The sequence below is a fragment of the Homarus americanus genome, unplaced genomic scaffold (genome assembly GCF_018991925.1).
Source record: "Homarus americanus isolate GMGI-L3 unplaced genomic scaffold, GMGI_Hamer_2.0 scaffold418, whole genome shotgun sequence".
NCBI lineage: Eukaryota > Metazoa > Arthropoda > Malacostraca > Decapoda > Nephropidae > Homarus > Homarus americanus.
In genome coordinates this window covers 644,073-667,500 of record NW_024740587.1, presented here as the reverse complement: position 1 = coordinate 667,500, position 23,428 = coordinate 644,073, and the positions used below count along the sequence as shown (strand labels likewise).

At 47.4% G+C, this 23,428-nt stretch overlaps 1 protein-coding gene across 1 annotated transcript in view; it reads right to left on the bottom strand.

The window, feature by feature from the left end:
- Window positions 1–23,428, bottom strand: part of LOC121875475 — a 127,473-nt gene that overhangs the window by 49,969 nt on the left and 54,076 nt on the right. The window contains exon 4 of the mRNA XM_042380037.1: window positions 1,876–2,089. Within this exon, the coding sequence (XP_042235971.1) occupies window positions 1,876–2,089 (214 nt within the window). The remainder of the gene's footprint in view (window positions 1–1,875; window positions 2,090–23,428) is intronic.

The following is a 23,428-nucleotide window of genomic DNA, read 5'->3' as shown; positions in this document are numbered from 1 at the left end:
CGACAGCTCTCCCGTGTCCCTGTTATATAACTATAAGGTGAAACACAGTCTTACTCATATCCACATTATAACTCTCCGGTATATCGCTACATCATCCACAACGCTCGCTCAGTCTCCTCTCCCATAGTCCTCTACACAAACCACAAAAACACCAACTAACACTGCCAGTTTTGAGGTGTTTGTGGCACGAAACACGAGGCTCCTCGAGGCGACCTGTTGATACTGCATAGTAATTGGCCTCCGGAGACTCGGGGAACTGTGTCATTTCTCTTTTTTTGTGTCGGCCGGTGCACCACGGGACGTTATGTTTTTGGGGTGCCCGTCCGTCACACTCCTGACTACAACAGTGGCAAGATCATGTGATGGGCGTGTTCTCAAGGTCACACATACAGTGGACAGGAGACTTGTGTGTTAATATGAGTTTTTGTTCTGATCTTGACCTTTACAAGTCATCCTCGCCAAGGTCACAGTCCATTAAGCGATACGTGAACAAAGTTAGGGTTTGTCTTATATTTCAGGTTACTTCTCTCTGATAGGGTTCCTCCACACCACACTCTCCCCCCATAAATGTCACCTCACACTCCTCATCATACATTCAGTAGCAAGTGAGTTCCATAAACACAACTGCCCATCAGGGAGCATTGATCCTACACACTACATTGCACTCCATCACCTTCCCTTCCACAAACTCAAGTATCCATTTACAGCTGGGTGTGCAGGTAGCTCCCGTGACCGAACCAGTGACCCCCAGAACAGGAAGGGAGCCCTGTATCAACTCGGCCGCCGCATCTCCCCCTAGTAGCAATAAAGTGTGTTAAAAGTTGTCAAAAGTCAGAATTATTATTAACTGAGTAGGTTAACTGTCACCGCTCTTTAACGAGGTGGCGGCATCATCACAAACAACCAACCGGAGGCAAACCTCTAATTGTTTACACTGCCAGTTGTACGATGTTGTGTGCCCTTATTAAAAACAGCCTGTCAATACTCCTCTGCTAAAAATCACCCTCAGTTAGGTGTGAATGAGTGTCCCTTGTTGCAGTGGTTAGCTTAGGTTAATTTACTAGCAAGGAGGTGGTGGTAGAGTGTTGTTATAAAGGACACACACACCTGGCAACACAGACTAGAGAGGAGGTATGTCTGCGGTCAGTCGTGAGGGCACCATCTTATGAGAGAGAGAGAGAGAGAGAGAGAGAGAGAGAGAGAGAGAGAGAGAGAGAGAGACCAGTCCTCACCACTCCCTCAAAAATAATCTTGAACCAGTTTTACTCATTACTCAGATTTGAACATTTAAACCTGAGTTACTCGTACAGCGATAACCACACAACCACGTAACTAACTTAATTGGATAGTACGAATGATGATGTTTAATGGGTTATAAAATGGCTGGTATATATGAAGAGCGAAAACTGTTTCATAAAAATCATTCAGCAAACAATTCTCTTCCCAATGGTAAGAATGTTCGTTTATATTCTTAATTGGGAAACTTGCTGAGAAACACAACATGAGGAGGATGGAGTTAGGTGCCGTGTGAAGACAAATCTCATGTAGACAATGTAACCCCTAGTCTGTCACTGCCCAATGTTGTTCTCTTCTAAAGTAACCTAACCAAAACCAACATAAGGAAATTTAGGTTAGGTTAGGTTAGGTTAGGTTAGGTTAGGTTAGGTTAGGTTAGGTTAGATTAGGTTAGGTTAGACTGGGCCCTTTGATAACAATTACATAATACCAAATTGATAACGTAAGCAAATATGCCTTCCACCACCGCCCAGTTGATGTATTTCTTTTATTTACACAAAGAACAAAATATAAGAAAGGTAAAATAATTTAACAAGGGGTGACCATTAATAACACATACAAAGGTTAAGGAAAACTGACCGGTCAAGCTGCAGAACTTCGGAGCGAATAAAGACATTCTTGAAGACGGAGTTGCCATACACACTGTCGAGGCGCGCGGCGTACTGCTGGGCCGTGGTGATGTAGGACGGGTTGGTGTGGTCAGCCAGCTGCGAGGTCCACCTATCCCCGCTGCGTACCTGGAACATCCCCCGGAACACTCGCTCGTGGGGCAGCTCTAGACCCAGGAACTGATCTGTAGGTGACAACAACACATTAACTGTTGGAAATGGTACATGCGGAATGTGGGGAGGTGCACCTGCCCCTCATGGCAACACAACCTCTCCTCACACCTGTTGTACACCGGGCCCTCATAATGGTACAGCCTCATCTCACTCTCCCGCCACACAACAGAACAAATTTATCTTGTCATAATGTCTGCCACCATCTGTAATATGTGTCACTTTCCACACACACACACACACACACACACACACACACACACACACACACACACACACACACACACACACACAATGGATGAAGCTGTACCAACAAGAAAAAATTCACCCCACTCTATCATAACCAAATAACACAACTTCCTTATAATCACACTATATCTCCCTATACCTCATACAGTATATAACAGAAGAAACGATTATTCTTCACATTTACATAAAACTGTCCAAGGAATAGATCTGATAATGACCATCAATTTAATCTCCTCCTACGAGATTTATCGAGGAAAAGAGTTGATGGCGGGGAGATATAACATCATTATATTTCTGTTAGATCAAGCCAAAGCTGCCGAGACCCACAGGTGTGACGGAACAGATTTTGCCACCAGAGACGATAAACAAGAGAACGTTACAGGCAAATCACATAACACTGATTATAGTTAGCTCCCTGTTGTTGTTTCATGATGCGAGTGAGCAATATCATAACTCATCCGTGATTACCTATAATTTATCATTTATCCTACAGCACGAGAGGGATTTAAGGCTCTTGGTATCTTGTTATCCAGAGAGACAAACAAGAAGCTTGTGGAGTGTCTGGGGGCTGGGGACACGACTCATGAAAACACAGTCAAGTGAACAAGATATTTTTTAACTTTTTCTCATTTATTCTTGGCCTACCAGGGTGGAGGAGGGGTGTGGCAGTAGGGTGGAGGAGGGGTTAGGCAGTGGGGTGAAGGAGGGGTAAGGCAGTAGGGTGGAGGAGGGGTTAGGCAGTAGGGTGGAGGAGGGGTTAGGCAGTGGGGTGGGAAGGAGGGGTAAGGCAGTAGGGGTGGGAGGAGGGTTAGGCAGTAGGGTGGGAGGAGGGGTTAGGCAGGGGTGAGAGGGAGGCAGTAGGGGTGGAGGGAGGTTGAAGAGGTGGGAGGAGGGGTTAGGGCAGGGGTGGGAGGAGGGTGAGGCAGTAGGGGTGGGAGGGAGGGGTAAGGGGCAGGGATGGAGGGAGGGGTTAGGGGCAGTAGGGGTGGAGGAGGGGTTAGGCAGTAGGGTGGAGGAGGTTAGGCAGTAGGGTGGAGGAGGGGTGAGGCAGTAGGGGTGGAGGAGGGGTTAGGCAGTAGGGTGGAGGAGGGGTTAGGCAGTAGGGGTGGAGGAGGGTTAGGCAGTAGGGTTGGAGGAGGGGTTAGGGGCTTGCAGGGGTGGGAGGAGGGGTAAGGGAAGTAGGATGGAGGAGGGGTTAGGGCAGTAGGATGGGGAGGGGAGTGGTAGGGGTGGGGGGAGGAATGAGGCAGGGTGGAGGAGGGGTGGACAGAAGGGTAAGGGTGGGATGAGGCAGTTGGGTGGGAGGAGGGGTGAGACAGCAGGTGGGAGGGTGAGGGCAGCAGGGTGGGGGAGGGGTGAGGCAGCAGGGGGAGGGATGAGGCAGCAGGGCGGGGAGGGTGAGCAGCAAAGTGGGGAGGAGTGAGGCAACAGGGGAGTGCAGGGGTGAGGTAACAAGGGAGGTGGGGGTGAGGCAACAGGGGAGGCAGGCAGCAGGGGTGAGGGTCCTCTAGCCTTCATTAATCACTTGTTGATGTCGGGCGGCGCTCACCATTTTCCATAATGCTGGCGAGGAACCCGTCTGCTCATTAATATATCATTATAAGATTTTTCATTTTAAAACTAAGACCGTTAACTTTTTCCCCCCTCCCGGGAAGAACGAGTGCCCACATTTGCAATCAATTCAATTATATCTCCACACAGGACCCGGCGAAGAGAAGGATGGGGGTGGGGGGTGGGGTGGGGGGGGTCACACCGAGGTACTGGGCGGGGTCTTGTTGAGAGGAGGTTAGGGGACGCGGAGGATGCTAGATGCTTTCTTGATGATGATGTTGTGTGTGCTGTGGCCTTTAGGATTCTGGGAGTTATACTGGGGGAGGCACTGAGTGACAGGACCTGTTGATATGTGAGGGTCCTGGATCACTGAGGACACGGGAAATGTGGGATCTCGTGGGCTCCCGGGTCCTCTGGCGTGGAGGTGACAGAGATGAGGAATGTAAATGATTTCATGGACTAGAGTAGACACGAGAAAAGCTCTGTTGACACTGAGGGACATACCCGCGTGATTTTAACTGTAACGACGTGTTGAGAATATATGATTTCTAGAGATATTTTGAACACTTTTCATATTTACAACAGATAAAATCTACTTTATAACTTTCATCATCTTTATTCTTATTACTGTTTGTGCACATTTAATATTCTCAGTTATTGTAGCAATGGAGGATGAGGGAGAGGAGGAACACATGTGGTAGAGAGGAGGAACACATGTGGTAGAAAGGAGGAACACATGTGGTAGAGAGGAGGAACACATGTGGTAGAGAGGAGGAACACATGTGGTAGAGAGGAGGAACACATGTGGTAGAGAGGAGGAACACATGTGGTAGAGAGGAGGAACACATGTGGTAGAGAGGAGGAACATGGTAGAGAGGAGGAGAGCCCAGAGAGGAAGAGGGATAACCTGGTGCCAACTTTGGGAGGAGGGGCCGTAAGCCTTTGTTGCCACGCCACAGAGAGGCACAAGTTGGTCTCTCAGGAAGCAACCATGAGAAGTGACGAAGCTGATGGAGGTGGGCGGGGAGGATTGGTCTTGTCTCACGGTGGTGGTGGTGGTGAGGACGATACGAGTAGTGAGGAAGACGATAGATGATGCTAGGAGGTGAGGAAGATTAAATAGATAAAGAACTGTGAGGAAGCTGTGAAAGATGAGGAAAATAAAGCAAACGAGGATGATATTAACGATAAAGATGAAGAAGAGGAAATATAAGAAAACAAAATAAATCAATTGCATAGAAGGATGGAAGAAAAAAAGGTGCATAAAACAACTAAAATATATAGCAAAACTGATAAAGATAAGGTAAGTAGAAAACCAAGAGAGTGTGGGAAGAGGCAGACAAGACGCTAAAAATCAGGAGAAATTAACGAAAGTAAAGAGATTGAAAAAACACGGATAGATATCGGGGAAAGTTCAAGAAGAGATAATTAAACTGAAAAGAGAGAGAGAGAGAGAGAGAGAGAGAGAGAGAGAGAGAGAGAGAGAGAGAGAGCACAACGTAATATAGAGTGAAGAGAAAATAAGAGAATGGATGAGGTGACAAGAGAGACAGGATGATGAAAAATGAAACTAAGAAGAAAAATCGTGATAAACCGTGTAATTGGAGGAAGACGATGATAAATAGCACACAAGTGACACAAAAAAAAATTGAACACCTTAACGACTGTTACTAAATAGGAGAAATAAAGGATAAACGTGATAAAAGAGAGACATAGAGAGGAAGACAATAAAGACGGGATATCTAGACGACATTGTTTATAGAGGAGAAGAACTTTAGGAGAGAAAGAAGACGTGAAAGAATTCGCAATAAAAACGACCAGTGTGAAAAAAAAAATACTCGGCTCTGAACTTTGGATTCTGAAGGGAATTTCAAATGGGTGATTAAGGAGACGAGAGAGAGAGAGAGAGAGAGAGAGAGAGAGAGAGAGAGACCAAAACCACAACGACCACAAACAAGAAAGACAAACCTCAAATTACCACCACAACGACCATAATTACCATGACAACACTACTACCACTGCCACTATTACACCACACCTTCACCTGGGTAAATTGTCTCAACACCACAACAACTCTCTCTTGATAACTGGATTTAATGAGCTTTATTATCTCTCTCTCTCCGCACTGCATGATTGACGCCCTGTAGTATATCAAAGACCATTTAATTTAATACTAATTCATATTTAATAACAATTACTCTGGCTACAGGTGAGCGTAAATCAATGATACATTTATCATAATTCTTCCGTAATTACGACATAATTAAAAAAAAATAGATCTAGTTGGTAATTTAGTAAAATACATCAGCATTAACTACCATCGGCCGCCCAGAGCCCATGATGAAGAAGTATATGGCTACACACACAAACAAGAACAATAACTACTATATAAATGGTAAGTAATTCACCCCCCCCCCCACCAGCTTTACACTAGGAGCAGCCAGAAGGTACAAAGGTGATCTATCAAACACCTGTAATAAGTCATGAATCTACAGATGTGGGATTATAAACCCTTAAATTGACTACCCCAGAGCATCATATTTTTTTTTCCTACTCAAAATCACAATGATACTCCACCGAGACTAATGAACACTTCAATTACATCGGTCGCAATATAATGCTAGCGAGGAGATTAAAAACGGAGAATATTAACTAATTTTAGATTTTTCCCCCTGATTTTCATTAAGGAAGGCGCTGAAATGTTTGTCACTTCTATCCACGTCCGTCAAATTAGCATAAAAATAATTAGCAATACTGATGATTAATTAAACGCACTGTTTGAAATGGTAATGACATTCTTACAACAAATCTGGGTTCAGGTTCTCAAAGGTTCGTATGTTAAATAATTCGTTTGTCAATGGAGATGTTTCACTGTTATTGGGAGTATAATTATTAGCCTGCCCGCTACTGTGAGGGTAGAGGCAATCGTTCACGGTCTCGTATATTTCGTTCCTCAAAATAAATAAAAAATTGGTAAACAGAGAAGAAATACCTCGTCTGTGTTCAAGATTCTAAAGATTCTCGAGGTCGATTTCGTTTCCTAACTGGTTATGGACGTTATTTTACAGCTTCCGTTAAGAGGGATGTTCACTGGTGTGTGTGACTTAGATGAGGGTGTAACGAATCTTTAGTTTCTAAGTTTGCCAGATGATTCGATACATTAATATACTAAGATATGGTTTGTTTTATAATGGTAAACCAAACCTGTACCCAGATCTCTATTGTTGTGTGTGAATTACTAATATGAAATAAAGTGATATAAAAAAAAGTCGTATATTATCAGTCTCTGTCATGGACGGCAGAGGCAGTTCAGTGTGGCAGAAGGAGGTTAGTGACAGACACATAGTCTCCCGAGTCACGCCAACTAGGTTTTACAAATTTCATGATGGCGTCGAAGTTAATTCATAATCAAAACAATAAGATGTGGACGTCAGAAACCCCGGGCTGCCTGGTGCTCTCCTCCACGGTGTCGGGTGATGCTGGTCCCAACACAACACGCCACTATTTATTCTTGTTATATGGCCAGAATAATAACATTGAGACCAGTATTCGTGTTATGTTGTGGTGTAGCGCCGAGGAACTGAACGAATAAGCGCACTATAAGCCCTGATACACGGCCGGGAAGCTTAAATGTGGACAATATGCTTAGAAAATACGATAAATATCACGAGACAATATGTGAACAAACACCAAGTTACTATGATGTTCTGTCACGGAAAAAAATCTTGTGTCGGACCTCGTTACTGATAAGTGCTAATTATGTTTCTCTCAGCAAAAAAAAAAAAAAATACTGAAAAGGAAAATATATTGGGCTTGAAATTCTTGATGTGATTGCTATACTAACTTTGTAACCAATCAATTACTATGATTTATAATGCTAATGACGAGAGGTAATAGGAGAGAGTATATAATCAATAGGTCAGTTAAAGCCAAAACAATTTACCATGACCTAGTTAGATACAGCCCGTCGGTTTTAACATATCACAGACCAACAGGTAAGAACCACAGCCAATATAGTATATCTAAAACTCTTCTGTTACGTCAAACTTGCAGTAAGAGAGAAGTAAATAGCCGCACACAACAACATACTTAAACACTAAATTGTATCCACGAGTCGTGTTGTAAGTCAAACTTGTAATGAAACGACTCCCCCCCCCCTCCCCGTCCATGTTGTTGGGGACACACCGGCTCTGCACTACCTCCTGGCCCACCACTACCCCCTGACCCACCACTACCTCCCCAGCCCCACCACGCCCCCTCTGCCCACCACTACTCCTGACCCACCACTACCCCCTGGCCCACCACCACCTCCTGGCCCACCACTACCCCCCCTGGCCCACCACTACCCCCCTGGCCCTGCACTACCCCTGGGCCCACCTACCACCCTCTCCTGGCCACCCACAGCCCTCCTGCCCACCACATCACCCCCTGGCCCACCACTTCTACCCTCAAGCCCACTATTACCTCCAGACCCACCTATTGCCACTTGGCCCACCATTACCACCTGGCCCACTGCTACCCCTGGCCCTGCACTACCCCTGGCCCACCACACTACCCCTGGCCCACCACTGCCACCCCCCTGCCCACCACTACCCCCTGGCCCACCACTACCCCCTAGCCCACCAATACAAACTCCTGTATTACTGAGAAACTCACCATTATCGTTAATGTTTGGTCAATACCTCTGACATATGGCTTATTGCCTCAGCTGTTTCCTTTTACTGTCTACAAGTTTAATAGCCGGGAAACAGGATATTGAAAAAGACATAAATAACCTGTGTGCGGGGAATCGGGAAGGTACACTTGTTTCATGAATTAAATCTACATGTTTCTCAAGTCCGCAGGCAGGCAGGCAGGTCACACGAGTACAGGCTGCATAAACAATTCAAATCAAAGAACTTGTGAGATAACAAGAGACGGGCAAATGTTGAGGAAGTTTGCGTGGCAGCTTTTACACAAACACCCTCCACACACAAACACCTCCCACGCACAAACACCTCCCACATAAAAAAACATACAAACACCTCCACACACAAGCACAAACACCTACTACATAAAAACACAAACACCTCTCACTCAAACACACCTGCACAAACACTCCCACACACAAACACCTCCCACTGACAAACACCCCTACGCAAACACAGCTACATACAAGCACAAACACCCCCTACATAAACACTTTCAACATGAAGGATTGTTTGAGGAAGACAGAGCGACAACTGACGTTAAAAAGAAACTGGAAAAAGCGAAAGTACAAGTCGAGTAATTAGAGTGAAGGCAACACGGGCGGTGAGCACACACACACACACACACATATATACGAGTTTCTAACCTAAAAATAAGTCAAGAAAAGGTAGCATTTATGTCTCCTATAAGCCAGGTATAATTGTCAAGGTATGCCAAGTCTACTACCCTACCCGCACACCATCGTTATAATGGGAGTATTCCATCCGCCGACACACATACACACACAACGTGAGCAGGAGGTCGGTCGAGCAATTTAATCCAAACTTAAGCCACTGCAACTTTAAGCGCCACAAGTCAGACGCTAAAACAAATCACACGCTATAAGACCCCCTAATTCACTATGTAGTTTTGAAATGAAGTCGTAGTAGAAGATGAGACCAGCAGGGAGACTTCTGTTCCTCCCCACACCTCTACAATTCCTGTGCGAGTCTTTTCTCCCAGTTCCTTTCACCCCAACCTAGACACGTCCTCAGCCTCCCCGTAGACATTATGCCTGTCCATTTTTTCCTCCCACACCCTCTCCACCATCTCCCCGGGTGCCTCCTTCCTGACCACATTCTCCGGTTGCCCTCCTTTCTCCCCACACCCTTCCGTTATCTCCCTGCGCTCTCTCCCTCCCCACTACTATCTCCTCCCTGGCTGCCCTCCTTCTCCCCACACCCCCTCCACTATCTCCCGGTTGCCGTCCTTCCTCCCCACCACTATCTCCCCGCTGCTGCCTCCTCCCCCGTGACCGTGAGAGCCTACTGAGGGGGGCAGCAGAGGGCCCCGTATCTAATTAGAGCCGGTAAACCCTTGCTGACTACCATCCACGTCATAATCCTGCCAGTATTAATAACAACATTGTAGCCCAGTCATTATAACCAGCAGTGCCCCCCCTGCTGCTCCCTCTCTCTCTTGTCTGTCTCTCTCCTCTTCTTATCTTTCTCTCCTTCCTCATCTGTTATCTCTTGACTGCCATCTATTCTCTCTCTCGCTCTCTCTTACCGAATCTCTCTCTGTCTTTGTTATCCCTGTCTTCCATCTACCCCCACCTGTCTCTTCACTGTCCCCTTTCCACCGTATTTGTTCTCTCTTATCTCCGTCTTTACTATCTCTCTCCCCTTTCTCTTTCCATCATTTACTAACCCTTCTCTTATTTCTTTACTGTCACATCCCCTTGTTTCTCCCTCTTCATTATCTCATCTCCCTCTCTTTACGGTCATTTCTACCCCTGCCACACCAGTCCTGTCCGATGTGGTACTGTGGTAGAGTATGATCATTCATTTCTAATTATTTTCTCCCATTTGTTCCCACATTTTTATCTACATCATATTTTTTTACCCATTTTCTTGCAATTTCCTGTCATGTTCACGGTTATTTCTCGAACCACTTTTCGTTTTTCTATCCATCTCTATCCACTATCCATCTCTATCCACTATTTATCATCTGTTCATCATCCCTACTTCCTCTCCTCTCCTCCATTATCTCTACTTCATCTCTTGTCTTCCTCCTCTTCCTCTACTCACATTTTCTTTCCAGGCTCTTAATGCCGCCCTGCCTGAGTTCCGGTACCTTCCTTCCTGCCTCCTTCAATCCCTCCCTCCGCCACCTATCCCCACCAGGAGACGCTTTCCCCCCCCCACCGACCCACCCCAGCAGGAAATGAATGGCCACTATTCCTCTTATCCCCCCCACTCGGATAAGAGTACCGTCACCCCCACCAGGAATAGAGTGCCCCCAGCAGAAAGTGAGCATCCCCACCTCTTTCCCCAGCGGGAGGTTAGCGCCCTCAGTAGGATGGTAGCAGCACGTCCCGGGTAGGACTGTGGAGGAGCATAATGCGTGTATGGCTCATTACGTGGTGTGTGACCCTCTGTGTCAACCTGCCTCTCCCCGCACTCCGCTATCTCTCCCTGCCAGCAGTCCTGCCTCACCTCCACCACCACCATCTTCCTCACCTCCATCAGTCCTGCCTCACCTCCACCACCACCATCTTCCTCACCTCCATCAGTCCATCCTTAACTCCACTACCACCATCTCCATCACTACTATAACCACACCACCTCCATTACTACCACAGCCACCACCTCCATCACTACCACGACCACCTTCACCCTCCCTCCTCTTCACCTTCCAGACGATATTTATTTCCTCTAAATGACTCCTGAGTACTGTGAGGTGGGGGTGTGGGGGTGGGGTGTGGGGGTGTGTGTGGGGGGGGGGTGTGGGGGGTGGTGTCTTGAGCTGTCCTCCTGCTCGATGTGTTATGGGCGAATGATAAGGGCGCGAGGCACGTCTCCACCACCCGTACCCTTCTCAAACGCATCCTGACTCTCATTTTCTTCGGAATTTTTATTTTCTCTAATCACTCCTGGGTATTTTGGAAGAGGGAGGGAGGAGGGACTGTCCTGATCTGTCTCACTGGGGGATTGTGTCCCCTGAAGTCGTCTATTACCCCAGGGTTGTCCATCATCTGGAGTTGAGTACCTATTGACTCGTGCGTCGTGGTGAGTAGCAAGACGAGACTGGGCCCTCCTTACCCACTTCTCGGGGTGCGTCAACTGCGTCACCTCCTCCACTGTGACGCCGCCCTATACGCACTTTTTAAAGTTGTTTTATTTCACCTTTTTTTACAGGAGAAAGGAAGGCTGTGGCGGCCAATTAAAACTTTCCTGTGGTCTACTGCGGCGGGCGAGGACAAGAGGGGCTGAGGTTTAACAATGTCTACGGTGTTGCTGGCCCGGGGGAGGAGGAGAGGGCGTCTTTTTCACGGTCTCTTTTCTGGCCTTCCTGACACCCTGGCACCTTGACACCCTGGCACTGATAACCTAATAGCCTTGACACCCTACCGCCATGACACACTATAACCCTCATACCCTGATATCTTCAAATCCTATTACAATGATACCCTGGCAGCCTTACACACCTGACACTCACATCACGATCAGTCCCACACTACACCACCAACACCTACTGATCAACCATATTATTCTCATCACCACTTGAACTAATTCACTGCCGAGTTGTACACACTAAGTCAAGTCATCTAACACATCACCATTTTTAATCGAATAATATTTACTCTCAACTTTGCCAGAGACGTTGGGAGGAACGATGTCCCTGTCAAGTTGTAAGGAAGTTTAAGAATGTTCACTTGTTACCGCGTTCAAGTGGTTATAAAAAGTGGAGGGAGAAGAGGAGTTCTTGTAGGGTGAGAAGTGGGTGTGTGTGTGTGTGTGTGTGTGGTGTTATGATAATGAAACACCATAGATCCATCCCTGCTCACTCACCCATCCACCCCAGCCAATATCTGATACCTATCCACTCCCTCACCCACCCGCTCACCCCAGCCAATATCTGACACCCATCCACTCCCTACTCGCCCGCCGCCCACCACCACGTAACCACCCCCCCCCCATAAATCACCCGGCATATTAATCTCAACACGTTCTTACCTAAAAAAAATAATAATAATAAAAAAAAATAAATAATAATAAAAAAAAAAAAAAAATAAATTTAAATAAACAAATAAAATATATCTATGGACACGAATCTCCACACCAAAGGACAATAATTCCAACCATCAACTGTGTGACCCTGAATACTGAAACAGAGCTGAATTTAATGTTGTGTACTTTGTGTGTTAATATAACCAGTTGATAATAAGAACGTTTAAATCCCCCAAAAATATACTCTGGGGAATGGTTAGGTTAGGTTACGTTTAGATGAGGTTAGGTTAGGTTAGGTGAGGTATTGGTAACCTGTACTGTTGTGGTGATACTGTACAGGTGACGGTACAGTACATCAAACGTATCTAGTGAAGCAAGTTATCCTGTTAGCACCTGTCAGCTTCCATCATTTCCTTCTTGCCTCTCAGCCCCCAGCATCTCCTTCTTGCCTCTGCTCCAGTCTCAGCCCTCAACATCCCACCTCCCACCTCTCACCATAACCACCTCCTCACCTCTCAGCCCTCAACACCACCTCACCTCTCACCATCACCTCTCACCTCTCATCATCACCTCCTCACCTCTCAGCCCTCAACACCACCTCACCTCTCACCTCTCATCTCCCTCCTCTCAGCCCTCAACACCACCTCTCACCTCTCATCATCACCTCCTCACCTCCCAGCCTCATCTTTTTCCCTCACAAGAAAAGGAGCCGTGCGCCCTAATTTCCTTCCCTGGGTGGCAGTGTCTGGGTAGCTTATCAGCAGCTTGCAGGTCTGGGTGGCTTTGTTCGCAGGTTGGGCGGCGGGCGGCACTCCTCAGCCATTCACAAGTGGGTGGCCTGAGCGATTTGGGTACCTGAGTCCCAGGGGGTCTGTTTCAGGGAGGCTCCAGGTGGTTCAGGGAGGCTCCAGGTGGTTCAGGGAGGCTCCAGGTGGTTCAGGGAGGTTCAGGTGGTTCAGGAAACTCCAGGTGGTTCAGGAAACTCAGGTGGTTCAGGAGAAAACTCCAGGTGGTTCAGGAGAGGTTCCAGGTGGTTCAGGAGGTTCCAGGTGGATTCAGGGAGGCTCCAGGTGGTCTAGGAGTTCCAGGGTGTCTAGGAGACTCCAGGTGCTCCAGGGAGGCTCCCCAGGTGGTTCAGGAAGGTTCCAGGTGGTTCAGGAGTTCCAGACGGTTCAGGGAGGTTCCAGGTGGTTCAGGGAAACCCAGGTGGTTCAGGGAACCTAGTGGTTCAGGAAAACCCAGGTGGTTCAGGGAGACCACAGGTGGTTCGGGAGGCCCAGGTGGTCTTGAAAACCCCAGGTGGTTCAGGGAAACCCAGTGGTGGTTCAGGAAACCCCAGGTGGTTCAGGAAAACTCCAGGTGGTTCAGGAGACTACAGGTGGTTCAGGAGGCTCCAGGTGGTCCAGGGAGGTTTCAAGTGGCACCAGGTGTCTGATTCATCGAGGCAGGCCTTTGGTGTCTTTTCCAAAGGAGTATCCATGAGTCTATCGGGTGGAGGATAGGAAGGTAGAGAGGAGGAGAAGGCAGCAAGGAGGAAGAAAGGAGAGGAAGAAGAAAAGAAGAAGGAGGAAGAGCAGGAGTGAGAAAAAAAGGAGGAAAATAATGATAAAGATAAGGAGGAAGAAATTGAAGAAGAGGAGGGAGGAAGAGGAGGGGGAAAGAGGAGGGGGAAAGAGGAGGGGGAAAGAGGAGGGGACATACGGCCCAACCAAGATGCGAAGGAGCAATTAGTCTTCTTTTCAGTGAGGCGACGGAGAGAGCCTATATTGGCTGCCGGGAGGGAGGGAGGTGTCTCGTGCAACACCTACAACAACACCTCCTACAACCAACAACACCTCCTACAACCAACAACACCTCCTACAACCAACAACACCTTCTACAACTAACAACACCTACTACAACCAACAACACCTCCTACAACCAACGACACTTTCTACAACCAACAACACCTCCTACAACCAACAACACCTACAACCAACAACACCTTCTACAACCAACAACACCTCCTACAACCAACAACACCTACTACAACCAACAACACCTACTACAACCAACAACACCTACTACAACCAACAACACCTACTACAACCAACAACACCTACTACAACCAACAACACCTACTACAACCAACAACACCTTCTACAACCAACAACACCTTCTACAACCAGCAACACCTACTACAACCAACAACACCTTCTACAACCAACAACACCTTCTACAACCAACGACACCTTCTACAACCAACAACACCTCCTACAACCAACAGCACCCCTACCACAACAACCAACAACACACTCACAACCAACAGCACCTTCTGCAACCAACAGCACACTCCTACCACAACCAACAACCGCATACCCACAACCAGCAACACCTACGCAACCAACAGCACCTACTACAACCAGCAACACTACTGACCAGCAACGCAGCTTCTACCAACAACACCTGCTGCAACCAACAACACCTGCTACAACCAACGCCTACTACAACCAACAGCACCTACTACAACCAACAACGCAGCTTCTGCAACCAACAACGCATTACAACCAGCAACACCTACTGCAACCAGCAACGCAGCTACAAAACCAACAACGCCCGCAGCACCACAACCAGGCTTCTGCAACCAGCAACACCTTCTCCACCAACCAACAGCACCTCCTGCAGCCAACCAGCACCTTCTACGACCAGCAACACGCATTCTACAACCAACAACACACTCTACAACCAACGACTGTTACAACCAACAACGCAGCTACCAACCAGCAGCACCTGCACAACCAGCAGCACCTGCTACAATAGCCAACAGCACTACTACAACCAACAGCACCTACTGCAACCATGCAACACCCAACAACACCTCCACCACAACCAACAACACCTACACAACCAACACCCCTGCTACAACCCAACAACACCTACTACAACCAACAACATCTTCTGCAACCAACAAAACCAATCACCAGCCACCAGCCCTGCAACCAACCCAATCACCAACCACAACCCCTACAACAACCAATCACCAGCACAAGCTTACCAACCAACCAATCACCAACCACAACCCCTACAACCAACCAATCACCAACCACAACCCCTACAACCAACCAATCACCAACCACAACCCCTACAACCAACCAATCACCAACCACAACCCCTACAACCTACAACATAAAGAAATCTATACAACGACTAACTCCATCAAAACCTAACACCACTTCACTGTTGATAATTAAAAAGAAAACATTAATATTATCCACAATTAATTCATCCATGGATAAGTATGGATCCAAACAGATCTTCAGCTTAACAGTGTGTATACGAACGAGTGTTTGACGTGTACTATTCCTCATCATGGTTACTGAGATGAGGATAACATGATAAGGTGTTGAATCCCTCTAGTAAGTTCCTTGGATGACACTGATATATGATTTTTTTTTTACGTAGTTTCAAACACCCATGTACTGTGATAAAGTTTTAAACACGCTGTCGATATGGTCAAGTTTTTTTTTTTTGGGGGGGGGGGGAGTTCCGGTCTTCTGGGATCTGTTCAGTTTCTCAAAGCAAGGGCCAATGTTTTCTATTCGTCTTATTAATTTTCCGAGGGATTAGTTAACTTCATAACGATTTGGCCATATCCAAGTCTGAGAACTATTTACAAGCAGAGTGTGACCAAGTGTTTTAGAATTTGGTTTATCTTCTTTCTGGTTAACGCCTCGAGGTTCTAAACAAATATTATGATCCTATGGACCTTAGCAACTAATTAAGTTTTGAAAAATCTACAAATATTTGGCAATTTCCTATTAATTTGGCCCAAACCGTCAGGCCTCGATGATTGCTGTACAGATGCTTGCAGTAACCTCATTGGGCCCTCATCATGTTCCTAATGATCTTTGCCGTTCCACAAAGGCATGGCAAAGACCTATGACCTCTGGCATAACCACAAGTATCAGGCAATTTCCTGTAAGTGCAGCAACTGAAAGAACATCTTGTCACCTTTCCCCAACACGTCTGGCCAACAAGGGAGGGAAACAGTGGACCGTCTCAGACTGTGGCTGATGTGTGTAGAGTTAGCACCTCTATCATGGTTTGGAGAGCGTCCCCAAGGGGTCCCGCCAACACCTGGAGGACAGCGAAGATCCCCAGGAGCCACAGCGCCTGTCTCGGTAATCCTGGTGAAAGATATCTGGCGCCCAACACTTGTCACCTCCTCACATCCCCAGCTTCTCCCTCTGTATACATTTCAATGATAAAGTTCATCCCTTTAGCCAAAAAATATGGATAATGATGAAAATAAACAAGTTGAGTCGTGGAGCTACAGGACCCTGAAGGAGGAGACATTGTTATATAAACACGACCAACGGATCTCTATTCTTTTCAGGCCGCCGCTGCCTGCCTGACCTCTTGGAAGGATTTGTGGAGTGTGGTGTTGGATGGCGCGGCTCTGTGGGGGATCTGCTGGGCGCCGCCTTGTCCTACCTTCAGAACCTTCACCTCAGGAACACAAACCCCACCACATCACAACTATCATCACAATCCACACCATACCATCACAACCCCACCACAGCCACCATAATACCCCATCCCTTATGAAACCATAGCACCACACCACGACCACCATTATTCCATCACAATCCCCACCACGTCATTACAACCACCATCACATTATCACAACCTCAGCACACCACCACAACTCTCATCATGCTCCAGGGCGGTGCAAGGATACTAGGCACCCTGGGCGAACCTTCAGCCTCACCCCCTCCCCCTTCCCTTCCTCCACAAGTAACTTTGGAAAATGAATATTGCGCTCCGAGAGGATCTTGAGTAATCACTCACCCGCCACGCCTCAACTGTTATTTGAACAGAGGCGCCAACACTTACAGCATTTATAGATGTCAGTGAAGTAGATCTAGAATCATGTCCCACTGCTGAAAGCTATTTGTTTACTGATGTGCTGTCGTTTCATGAACAGTCCATTCACTTTTTTGTCGCCCTCAAATATTGCCTCACCAGTGATGGCCCAGTTTGCGTCGATGGTGACATATCAAGAAATATTTTACTATGGTCTTTATAAGCAGGTAAAGACTAACATATATTTTTCCGCATAATTTCTTTCAAACTAATCCTTTCTCAACTGGACTACGGTAACATATTTGCTAGCTTAACTTACTTTACAGATAGTTTATTTTTTTCATGGAATCGTACTTAACTGCTCGTAAACCGTAACCTAAAATACCTTTAAAAAAATCGCGTTCATAACCAGAGAAAGGCGATTTTAATGACACTAAATTTAATCTCATTGAACAGATTCGAACCAAACGAGACCTTAGCCAGCCTATTCAACACACTGAACCAATTGACCACGGGTTTCGAATACAACTATGATATCCCATAGGTGACCCGGCAGAAAACAGTACTCGTAGGATTCTGTTCAGTCGTATCTCAGGAGTTAATACACCTATGATCACGTTCCAGTAGATCTTCCACTTACCTTAATTACTGTTCTTCTGGACATTGCTGGATCATTTACGAGTTAATTTACGTATTCATTCATACCACCACTACCACCATCACCGGCCACCACCATCACCAGCCACCACCACCACCACCAGCCATCACCACCACCAGCCACCACCACCACCAACCTTCAACACTATGACAACTCACATCACACCAAGACTCTCACTATACCACCACAAGCCCACAATACCACCTTAACTCCTACCACAACATCACAACCACAACACCAAAACCACTACTTACCACAACCCACCCCACACAATAAACAACCCGTACTTTACACAACACCTGGGGACGAAAGTGGAGGAGGAGGAGGCGGCGAAGGAAGAAGAAGAAGAAGAACAAGAAGAAGAGTTACAAAAACAGTGAAGTATCCCGAGTTTTTTTTTTTTGCCTCATTAAAAGTCTAATCTAAATTGAAACAGCCTAAAGACCTTTCCTCATATACTATATTCGTGGAGTTATTTTGTTTCAAGTTAAGTGAGTAAAATATAGAATAGTTAATTTGAAGAAATGAAACATATTATTACTACTATTATTATTATTATTATTATTATTATTATTATTATTATTATTATTATTATTATTATTATTATTATTATTATTAGTCCATTAATATTTTTCTTCAAATTTCACCCTTACTAATTGTTAATATTAATTATTATTTATCACTCTTGGTGTTACCGTCACTGAGCTAGGTGACACACACACACACACACACACACACACACACACACACACACACACACACACACACACACACACACACACACACACACACACACACACACACACACCATCTTCTTTCGTAATAACATAAAGAAAAAACAAATTATGTAATGAGTGACTGGTAGTGGGGAAAATAAGTAATTACAGCTGGCCTACGTGACGATGGACATTTCCTCAACACCAACACACCAGCCATCAAATCCCCGTTACAATAACACGAGGTCAATTCACCCCAGTCTATCGTTGCCTCTATGGGGTAGGTTGGGGGTGTGGCTGTTATTTTACATTCATCTACAGTATATGAAAGGGTATTTTGGGATGCGTTAGTCAGCTCAATGCACGCCCTTTTATGAGTGGCAGGTGGGCGTGGAGGAGATTGATGAGTGAGGAAGGAAGGAGGGGTGGGTGGGTGGGTGGAGGAGGAGCAGGAGGGGAGGGGAGGGGGGAGGAAACGAGGGGAATGGAAGAGAGAGAGAGGAAGAGGAGGGGAGAGGGATAGGCTGGGTAGCGGTGAGTTACTAGTCAGGGAATAAAGATTCGTTTAGGCCTGAGACATCACTTTCCACCCCCTCTAACAGCCTCCCCATCCCTTCATTTCCTCCCCACACCCCTCCCCCTATCTCTCTCTCATCCCCCTTACCTTCCTCTCTATTCCTGTCACCTTCTCTCCTCCTTCTCACTCATCCATCTCTCTCTCCTCCCCCCTTATCCAACCCTCTCCCCCCCTTATCCACCCCTCTCTCCTCCTACCTTATCCACCCCTCTCTCCTCCCCCTTATCCATCCCTCTCTCCTTCCTGATAAAGCTCCTATGTTCAACCCCTCTTCCCCTCCCTTAAAAAAAAATATGCCTGTAAATGGGCGGAGGGAGAATGCAGCTTTCTGGTTCTATACTTAAGTTGCAACTCGAAGGCGGCCGGTGAGAATGACGTCGAAATGGCCTCTCGAGTCTCTCCTTCTGAGAATGTTAGGCCTAGGTAACGTTCCCCCTTCACCAGCTACAGCGGAGAATGAACACAGGGATCTCCGACAAAGGCTATATAGTTCTTTTCTCCCATTACCAGTGATGGCAAAAAGATGAATGTGATATATATGTATTTTTTTGAATGATTCGGCCCTGTACACTGAGCCTGAGGAGTGTACAGTGTATGGTTGTCATTATGAAATCACTGTAACCTATAACTGTAATTGTTGCCTGTGTTGTTTCTGAATTAGTAGAATAAAGTAGCAAAGTGAAGCCAGTTTGTCCTACTTGACGGTAAGAGGAGGCTCCCCCCTCACCTCCTCTCTTACTCCTCCCCATACTTGGAGGAATGAGGTGCAGATCCCCCTCCTCCAACCCCCTCCCCAGGTTGCAGCAGCGTCGGGTCATGCTCGTTACAACGCCGTCATTAATCACCAGCTTTATGAACACATTAACGCGTCAAAGAGCGTGTGGCCAATTCAGCAGCGTTGAATTTCACGGGGCATATATCAGTGCTGACTACAGGCGTCGGGGCCCCTCTGTAAGCGGGTGTTCTCTCCGGGGTGAGGGAACGTCCTGGGGGGTGATGGCGGCCCGGGGTTTTGTGAGGCTTTCCTTGGAGTGGAAGTTCTGTGTGTGTGTGTGTGTGTGTGTGTGTGTGTGTTGGGAGCGGGTGGGGAGGGCAGGTATGGGTCCCCCTGGAGGCCGGAACATGTTTATAGGAGAGGAGCTTTCTCAAGTCCCGGGGGCAGATCTGTCCCGGCGGTAGAGGATCTACTGAAGAGGAAGAAGAAGAGTTCCCTAACGCTAAGGAAAAGTATTAGCAGGAGGAGTTCTTTGGAGGCGAGGACAAGGATATATGAAGGATGAGGATGAGATCTCCAAGAGGTGAGGTGAATAAAAATGTACGTGTGTGTGTGTGTGTGTGTGTGTGTGTGTGTGTGTGTGTGTGTGTGTGTGTGTGTGTGTGTGTGTGTGTGTGTGTGCGTGCGTGTGTGCGTGCGTGTGTGTGTGTGCGTGCGTGCGTGCGTGCGTGCGTGTGTGTTGTGTAGTGTAGTGGCGACCTGTGGTGCAATGGTCAGGATGCTCGCCTCGCAAGCGAGCGGACCCGGGTTCGATCCTCGGGCAGGGTGAAACTATGGACAAGTTCCTTTACGCCATTTGCCTCTGTCTACCCAGCAGTAATTGGGAACCTGGATGTTAATGGATTTCCAGATCGTGTTCCGGGGTAATAGTTAGCCAGTGCAGTTGGCGAGTTGTCCGGTCTTCTCGGACTATTCCTTGACACTGGATCATGCAACTCGTTAACTTAGGGTGTGGTGGTTGTGTTGGCGACAGCTTCTACACCTTAAAAAAATTCAAGCCAAGGTGGAAACGAGGATGGGGCAACCATTATTATTATTATTAGTGTAGTGTAGTGTAGTGTAGTGTAGTGTAGTGTAGTGTATGCGCATAATCACATCGTCACCAGTTTTAAGAGACTGTCCTGACGGGGCGAGACAAGGGTTGAAGAAGATGGCCAGAGTAAAGACAAAAAAATCATCTAATATTCGCATAATTTGTATTTTTCTTTAAAGCTTAACGAGAAATCACATAACTTCTGGAGATCCTCAACCAACTGAATTAAGTCGTGATCCACTTTAATCCGGTAGGTCAAGGACGGCTGGTGAATGGTGAGGGACAAGGCACCATCACCACCCCATCACCATCACCCATCCCTGCCACATCACCATCCCCGCACATCACCATCACCAACCCATCACCATCCCCGCCCCATCACCCATCCTCCACATCACATCCCCACCCATCACCATCCCCGCCCCATCACCATCCCCACACCATCCCCGCCATATCACCATCCCCGCCCATCACCATCACCAACCCATCACCATCCCAGCCCCATTACCATCCCCGCCCCACCACCATCCCTGCCACATCACCATCCCCCCCATCACCATCCCAGCCCCATTACCATCCCCGCCCCATCACCATCCCAGCCCCATTACCATCCCCCCCACCATCCCCTGCCACCCATCCCGCCCCATCACCATCCCCGCCCCATCACCATCCCTGCCCATCACTGTCCCGCCACATCACCATCCCCGCCCATCACCACCTCCATCACTGTCCCCGCCACATCATCATCCCCGCCCCATCACCATCCCCGCCCCATCACCATCCCCACCCCATCACCATCCCCGCCACATCACCATCCCCGCCCCATCGCCATCACCACCACCATCACCCCATCACCATCCCCGCCCCATCACCATTCCGCCCATCACCATCCTGCCACATCACCATCCCAGCCACATCACCATCCCGCCCCATCACCATCCCCGCCCCATCACCATCCCCGTCCCATCACCATCACCAACCCATCACCATCCCCACCACCATTCCACATCACCATCCCGCCCCATCACCATCACCACCCCATCACCATCCCCATCACCATCCCCATCACCCATCACATCCCGCCCATCACCATCATCCATCATCCCTGCCCCATCATCCCACCACATCACCAGGAATAGTGACAAAATGAAGGGTAAGACACTGACTACTTCCAAGAGAGGCACACCTCTGTCTTCTCTGGTATACATATGAGGAACGGGAAGTGGTCCTGCAAATATTGGCACAGGATAATGGTGCTGGGAGGTGTGTGTGTGTGTGTGTGTGTGTGTGTGTGTGTGTGTGTGTGTGTGTGTCGAGGAATGAGGGGGGGGCATTACTTGAGGCCAATTAGGTAGAGTTGTGGGCGGATACTGTCGTGTTCTCCTCCATTTCCTCCCCTATAGACAATCTCGGCTATTTCCAAGTTTGACAGCTGGTGTAGTATAAGGACACACACACACACACACACAGGAGCGCCAGGACACATATTGTACATAGTTACGCTTACACACACATACACATGGATAAAACACACATAAAAAACAAACACACAAGCGTATGTGCCAGAGTCATGTGTGTGGTGGAGAGACCCAGAGCACCCAGGGTCGAGACGCGGAAGGAGATCAGGTCGAGGTGGTGGGAAGAGTGCCCCGTCAGCGCGTCAGGAGGGTGTGGGGTAACACTGCCCCAGGATTAAGGAAGGCTTGTGTATAATGTCGGAGGAACTGACACCCTTAAGAGTCATCCCTTGAAAAAATAAATAAATAAAATAAAGTGTTGGAATCGGCAGTGGTGGTAGTGGTACTGGTAGTGGTGGCAGTAGTAGTGGTGGTGGCAGTGATAATGGTGGTGGTGGTAGTGGTGGTGACGACTGTGGTGGTGGTGGTAGTGGTGGCAGTGATAATGGTGGTAATGGTGGTGGTGGTGGTGACGACTGGTGGTGGTGGTGGTGGTGGTGGTGGTGGTAGTGGTGGCAGTGGTGTCCTTCAGAGCCGCTCCGAAAATCAATGAGGATTTTCACCTCGTATTCCGCATTTATTTTTTCTATCCTATTTCTATTCCATCCAAATGGAATCTTTTATCTGACATCACTTTTTATATAACTATTACTTGTGATGTTTAGTGTCTTTTCCTCTTTTATTATCACCCTCACACACACACGCTATATTATATATATATCATGGCGAACATACACAAATTATCTATAATATGACGTACAAGAAACAAACGTGGCTTTGTTATTACCGGCCATCACTACTGGAGAGAGAC